This window comes from Octodon degus, unplaced genomic scaffold (assembly GCF_000260255.1).
Source record: "Octodon degus isolate 3935 unplaced genomic scaffold, OctDeg1.0 scaffold00140, whole genome shotgun sequence".
Classification (NCBI taxonomy): domain Eukaryota; kingdom Metazoa; phylum Chordata; class Mammalia; order Rodentia; family Octodontidae; genus Octodon; species Octodon degus.
Genome location: NW_004524716.1, coordinates 5,553,946 through 5,561,287, shown reverse-complemented (window position 1 = coordinate 5,561,287; position 7,342 = coordinate 5,553,946). Strand labels below are relative to the sequence as shown.

General features: G+C 39.6%; 1 protein-coding gene across 1 annotated transcript in view; it reads left to right on the top strand.

Moving 5' to 3' along the window:
* The first annotated feature begins 954 nt into the window (after positions 1 to 954).
* Positions 955 to 7,342, top strand: part of Capza1 (capping actin protein of muscle Z-line alpha subunit 1) — a 27,757-nt gene continuing 21,369 nt past the window's right edge. Inside the window, exons 1-3 of the mRNA XM_023701752.1 lie at positions 955 to 974; positions 3,412 to 3,475; positions 5,381 to 5,587. Of these exons, the coding sequence (XP_023557520.1) occupies positions 3,431 to 3,475; positions 5,381 to 5,587 (252 nt within the window). The 5' untranslated portion in view covers positions 955 to 974; positions 3,412 to 3,430. The remainder of the gene's footprint in view (positions 975 to 3,411; positions 3,476 to 5,380; positions 5,588 to 7,342) is intronic.

Here is a 7,342-nt window from a genome sequence, read left to right as displayed (position 1 = left end):
GCTTCTCTGGCAAGCACAAGGGCCTGAGTTCAATCCCCCGGTTCCACCAAAAAAAAAACTTCAGGCCAGATACTGGCTACCTGAGTGAGCCAGAATTCATTTGTTAAGAGAAAACCAGAATTAGTGCCTAGGCAGTGGTAGGAAAGGAAGGACAAGATCATTTTGATGCATAGTAATAATTATCATAAAGTCCATTTTGGTATGATACGTACCTTGTTTAGATTTTGGCTCTGGAAAACTATTAGGGGCTGGGGAGATGGCTCAGTAGAGTTAAGTGCTTGCTTGCCAAGCACAAGGGCCTGAGTTTAATCCCTGGTTCCGCCAAAAAAAAAAAAAAAAAAAAAAAAAATTAAACGCTGCTGCCCAGTAGACATTTATGTCCTGCCCTAACCATGAAATTTGTTTTGGGACTAGAATCTAGAATCTGCAACCTAGGTTTTACACACCACCACTGTAATTGTAATCATGAATTAAATACTTAGTTCACATTATTGAGAAACTAAGGCACACATTAAAGATAAAACTCCACTGCTGATTTTTCTCTTAGATGCATAAAATGTGCTATTGAAAAGGATATTCATGGGGCTGGGGAGATGGCTCAGTAGGATAAGCACTTGACTGGCAAACGCAAGGTTCTGAGTTCAATCCCCGGTTCCGCAAAAAAAAAGAAAAAAAGAAAAGGATATTCGTGAGGCAGGTTGCAGCAGTACATGTCTGTAATCCCAGCTATTTGGGAAGTGGAGGCAGAAGAGTTGAGAGTTCCAAGCCAGCCTGAACAACACAGTGAGGTCTGTCTCAAAAACAAAAAGAAGTCACCAGGGAGATAATTCAATAGAGTAAGCGCTTACCTGGCAAGCGCAGGGTCCTGAGTTCAATCCCCGATTCCACAAAAAAAAAAAAGAGCAACCCTCTGCTCTTTCACTAAACCTCATCTACTTCTGTTAACAGATGATTATCCAAGCTGAGTCCTTCTGGTAATAAGAAATTCCCCATCTTACAAAACAAGTTCTTTACTTTCCCTGCCATATTGGTTCTAGTTCTACCCTTGAGAGCTATCCAAAATAAATTTACTTTATGATTTTGACACAGTATAGCTGAAGTACTTTGGGGATAGAACGCCACTTGGGTATTTACAGCTTAAGCCTGTTGTCCTATTTCTAATTAAGTCTGAGTGGAAATTGGGTTATACTTCAGATGTTTCAATTGTACTGATGCTAAAGCTTTATATATATCCTATACTATAGACTCTCACATTTTGGCAAAGTCTAAAAATTTGTCTTTAGACAAATGCTGAACCCAAATGCTTTTCCTATAAGGATAAAAAATTTAAATTCTAGGGTAGGGGAGGAAAAAAAAAATGTAAATCCTATAATGAGATGCTTCAGTGTCTTGGCCATCATCTTCATAGTTAGTGCTCAGTAGATGCTGTTCTCGTAATCGTCAAATACTGTCTTCTATATGAAGTGTAAAGGAAGCCGGATGTACCTAGGACTGTCCTGAGTTTCCACTTTCGTGTTTCTGACTGCCAAAACTATTTGTGGGAAAAAAAAAAAACAAAAAACTATTTGTGGTAATTCTCAGCACTTCTGGTATAAGTAGCGTGTTGTTGGGTATGTTGAATGAATTTAATTATGAATACAGTAAGACAGTACAAATAATATAAGACTTAGATTTTAGAATAACCACTAGTTATGATTATTCTGATCATTTTAAGGGGTGCAGAGGTTGAAGATGAATAATACTTGGAGACCAGTAGGGTAGCTCAAGGTTAGTTGGTATTGGTTTGGACCAGAGTGCAAGTGATGGGAGGAAGGAAAGTAACATTCTCAATATACACTCATATGAAACTTATAAGATGTACTGGTAATATCTAAAAAGTACCAATAAAGTCTGATTTAAGAAAGATTTACTAGGGGCTGGGGAGATGACTTAGTGGAATAAGCGCTTCCCTGGCAAGCGCAAGGGCCTGAGTTCAATCCCCAGTTCCACAAAAAAAAAAAAAAAGATTTACTGATAGGAGTCAAGCATAGTGTCACACACCTATAATTCCAGTACTTGGGAAGTAGAGGAAAAAGGTTCATGGAAAGTTCAAGGCCAGCATGGTCTATTTAGTGAGTTCAAGATCATCCTAAACTACATAATGAGACCACATTTCAAAGCAAAAAAAATTCTGATAGGAGCCAGGCTTAGTAGCCCAGTGTATAATCCTAGCACTGGATGGCTGAAGCAGGAGTATCACAAATTTGAGCCCAGTTGGGCAATTTGGAGAGTAAAAACTGGAAGTAAAAAGGAAAAAAAGCCTGTAATGGAAAAAGTCAAGGATGACACATGCTGTGTTATTGTTAGACTTTCTTAGGTGGTTCTCCAGAAGGCTGATGCAGTTTACAGCTTGGTCTGCTCAGGTAGCTGTAAAAAACAGCAAGGTACTGGGCAGTATAAACAATTACATTTATTCCTCATAGTTTTGGAAGCCAAGATTCCAGTCAAGTAAGTAGAAGGCCTGGGTTCTGGTGCAGGTTTTTCCTGGCTTCCAGAGGCCTTTCCTAGGACTGTCATCTGCTTGTTTTCCTACACTAGCAGTCGGGACAGGTCCATTCCAGATGGACATATGGGTGAGCCTGACTGTTTAGGCACAGTTGGACTCCACCTGAGTGGGCTTCACCTCAAGGCAGCAGCTTTCATGTTGGGCTGGTTCCCTACTAAGAAGGCAATAGCCTTGGTTTGTTTTTTGTTTTGTTTTGTTTTGTTTTTGGCAGAACCGGGGATTGAAGGCAATAGCCTTGTAAATAACCTTCTGGATGTGACCCTTGAGCTTGGAGCTCCCAGTCTTTATCCCACATACCAGGGCCGAGCTCTATGCTTAACTGCCTTCTCCATCCCTAAGATGCAAGAATGTGCATATATATGCAGAATCTAAGAAAGTGAGGATTCTGGAAGAGGAAACGAGAGCAAGGAGGCAGCCCTGGCCTCCAAATGGACACAGCCACATAGGTAACTCACAACACATGTGATAGACCCTTGGGCTTCAGATGTCACCCTCAGGGCTCAGACCTGGTTATAACCTTCTTGTCCCAGAGAGTGCAGAGCTCCAGTCTGGGGCAGGTGAGAATCTGTCCAACATAGCCTGGGGTTGCTGCCTGCGATTACTGTACCATGTGGCAGTCTGATGCTGGAGGCACCTAGCATCAGGCAGTGACAGTGTCCATTCCTGTGCTCAGCCCCAAGAAGCTTGAGGTGCTGGTAATAGTCCTCACCAGAAATATAGCCAACTCTCAGGAGCAGGTGACAGGAGCATTGAGAATCTTGGCAGAATCGTGGCAGAACTTGTAGAGGACAAGGATGACTCAAGTTTCTGGCTTGAGTAGATGGTAAAATAAAGAAACTATTTATTTTTATTATTTTTTTAAACAGTGCATTTGCCCAGTATAACATGGATCAGTTCACACCTGTGAAGATAGAAGGCTATGAAGATCAGGTAATAATTGCCTGTTAGGTAACACATGTTTGGCAGATAGTATAGATCTAGAAACTAAAGCAAATCTGTAAGTCAGATGCTGAATAAATTCATGTCTTAGTATTCATACTTTTGTAAATATTTTGCATATTAGGAAATTCTTACTTTTTTTTTTTTTTTTTTTTTCAGAACCAGGGATTGAACTCGGGCCCTTGTGCTTGCTAACCAAGCGCTTACTCTGAGCCATCTCTCCGGCCCCTTCTTTCTGATAATAATAGTAATTCCTTTTGACAAAAAGGAGAACTGACTACCAAAGAAAAGTTTTTTTAAAAGTCTTAGAAGTTTTCCAGCTACCTCTGATTCTGCTTGCTAAGAATAATAGAAGGGGCCGGGGAGGTGGCTCAGTAGAATAAGCGCAAGGGCCTGAATTCAATCCCCTGTTCCAAAAAAAAAAAAAGAATAATAGGAGAAATTAAAGTTAATGCAAAAACAAAAAACATTCCTACTAAAATTTAGGGTAGGGGGCCAGGGAGATGGCTCAGTGGAATAAGCACTTGCCTGGCAAATGCAAGGGCCTGAGTTCAATCCCTGGTTCTGCCAAACACACACACAAAAAAAACCAAAAAATAAAATCTAGGCTATTATAAGTTATTTATTTTAAGAGTCTATTTGTTGAGTCAGGCAGGTGGTGCATACCTGTAATTCCAGCACTGGGAAATGGAGGCAGGAGGGTCAAACAAAAGTGAAGGCCAGGGAGCCGGGGGATGGCTCAGTGGAATAAGTGCTTCCCTGACAAGCACAAGGGCCTGAGTTCAATCCCTGGTTCCTCAAAAAAAAAAAAAAAATGGAGGCCAGCGTGGACTTCATATTGAGACCCTGACTTAAACAAAACCAAGAAGAATTTGCTGCTTGGAAGTAGGGATAGCAAAGAGATTTTACTTTATTTATTTGCTGCTGTTGTGCTACAGATCAAATACAGGGAGGGCCTTGAGGGCCTGCCAAATAGTTCAGTGGATTAAAGCGCCTGCTTAGGCAGAGTGCAGTGGCCAGGACTCGATCCTCAGCATGCTTTGGTGGCGTGCACCTGTAATCCCAGCTTTTTGAGAGGATGAACACAGGTGGATCACTATGAGTCTGATCTAGGTAGTGAGACCCTGTATACCCTTATTAAAAAATACAAAAACAAAAAACAACAAATACAGGGCCTTGCTCCTACTAGGCAGGCCCTCTCCCACAGCCTTTTTTAATTTTTGAACCATGTAGTTATATTAGCTATTTTAAACTTTTTTTTTTTTTTTTTTGTACAGGGTCTCACTACACAGATCAGACTTATAGTGATCCTCCTCTTTTCAGCCTCCCAAGCACGGGGATTACATGTACACACCACCACACCCAGTCTCAATCACCTTCTCAGCGTGCCCTGGGGTGGGGCTGGCAGGGCATACTGGGGATCGAACCCCAGCTGCTGAGCTATCTGGCTAGCCCCATATTAGCTATTTTAAATGTTCAATATAATAACACTGGAACAGTTTTGTATAGTAATGTGAAAAAAAGAATACAAAGATATACATAGAGCAAGTGACCCTTATCTGACTTTTTTATAAAAGTTTAGGGGCCAGGGAGATGGCTCAGTGGAATAAGTACTTCCCTGGCAAGCGCAAAGGCCTGAGTTCAATCCCTAATTCTGCCAAAAAATAAAATAAAAATTTATTAAAAATAATATAATTTATAAATGTATTATATTTGAAATAATTAGAACTTGTGAAAATTTTATAAAAATAGAAAGTAGACCTCATTGAAAAATCAGTATGAAAGAAAAATTTGACTAAACGAAACATTGTCTATAGAGTTTCTTTGTTACTTGTTTTGTAAAATGTGCTAAGAGCTCTTTTACAGCTATTCATGTTTTTAATCCTTCTCTGAAAGGTCTTAATTACAGAGCATGGTGATCTGGGTAATAGCAGATTTTTAGATCCAAGAAACAAAATTTCCTTTAAGTTTGATCACTTACGGAAAGAAGCAAGTGACCCCCATCCGGAGGAAATAGATGGAAGTTTGAAGTCTTGGAGAGAATCCTGTGACAGTGCTTTAAGAGCCTATGTGAAAGATCATTATTCCAACGGCTTCTGTACTGTTAAGTATCTGCCTACTTCTTTATCAGATAATGTTTTCTTACTTTTATTGTATCCTGTGGAAGCTTTGGTTCATCAAACTTCACTTGTTGCTTATGGTCTTCCCTACATTTTATTCCCAAAATATGGAAAATTCCTTTTTTAAAAATCCCAGTGCGTGATAATTTTAAATCTTAGGTTATTCTATTTCACATTTCTCTTATATCAAGAGAAATTGCCTTACAGCCACCGAAAAAGTTTTTAAAGGTCTTTAGTTTAAGCTAAATTTGGTGGTTCAGACCTCTGATTGCAGGCTTCTTGGAGCTGAGGCAGGAGGATGTTCAAGATAGCCTGTGTTAAAGAGTCTGTCTCATAATAAGTTTAACAAATAAAGGCTGGAGGACTGGGGAGTTAGCTCTGGCACAGCACCTGCTTGGCAAGCATGAGGACCCGAGTTTAATACCAGTACAAAGAAGAAAAATAAATGCTGGGAATATAGCACCATGTGAAGTCTCCTGGTCCAAAATAAAAAGGTATCTCAACTTAGACATAGGAAAAAAATGCTATTGGGAGAGCTGTAGCCCACATTTATGACTTCGGTATTGTTGTTTTTACACAAAAGTACATGTTTAGATGTTTTCTCATGGGATACTCTCAAGTATTTCAACTGAATATTTTTATAAATTCAAGAATAACTTTCGTATACGACCCCTTGGGCTCCAAAAATGATAAATGTGGTTCTTTCGTGGTTTTTCCTTAATAAATTTGTGACATATCACTAAGAAAAATAATTCGAATTTTAGATTTTTTTTTTTTTTTTTTTTTTTTGGAGACAGGGTCATGCTATATAGTCCCACCTGGCCTTCAGTTGTTACCCTGTCTCAGAAAGAAAAAAGAAAGTGACAGAATCGCTCTGGTGGTGTCTACTGTGTACTAGATCATATGTCCTCAGCTATCCTCAGTAGCCCATTGCTTCATCTCGTTGTTCCCTATCACATGCAGTATCCCCCAGCTACTTCCGGTTTTCCCCAGAGGGACATCTAATCCCCCAAGACTGAGGCTGTTGCAGGATATTTTTCTCTTCTCTCTACACTCAACAATCTTCCCTTTCTTCCACTGCGCTTAAGTCTGAGGAAGAGTGCTCCTTATTCTACATTTCACACCATCATGTGTACTTCAGGCATTTTGTATAATGTGATTTTCTCTGCTGATATATTTCTCATTATGTAGAAACAGTCTTATTTCTCCTTTTCCTAAAAGGGGATAAGTTTGTCAATCATAATAGGTCCTGTTTTCTCTCTTATCTCCTCTTTTTAACTTACAGTTTTCTCCTGCTTTCTCCCTTCCCATCACTTTCTTTCTTCCTCCCCCTCCATCACCAAACCAACCAGTCATTACTCTTTCACTGCCACATGAACTATCGACTTCTAAACCTTTGATTATTTACTTTAGTCTTCATTCTATAGAGCAGTAATGGCAAACCTTTGTGAGCTTTCAGTGATAGAATTGAATAATACATTGTCCTTTTCTTGCTCCTTGACTTTGTATGCCATTTCACACCAACCAACCAAACTATTTTTAGAAATGATCTTCTGCTTTGGTTACTATCTCAACACCATCTAATTTTTCCTACTGTGTCTCTGGTCCGTCCTTTTCTCTACTTTTATAACTTTAGGAACTCCCTGAAGTGCGGTTTCTTAAAAGCCTAGCCAGCCATTCAGTATAGGGTAACACAGACTTTACTGTCAAAAATAATATCTTTGGGGGCTGGTGAGAT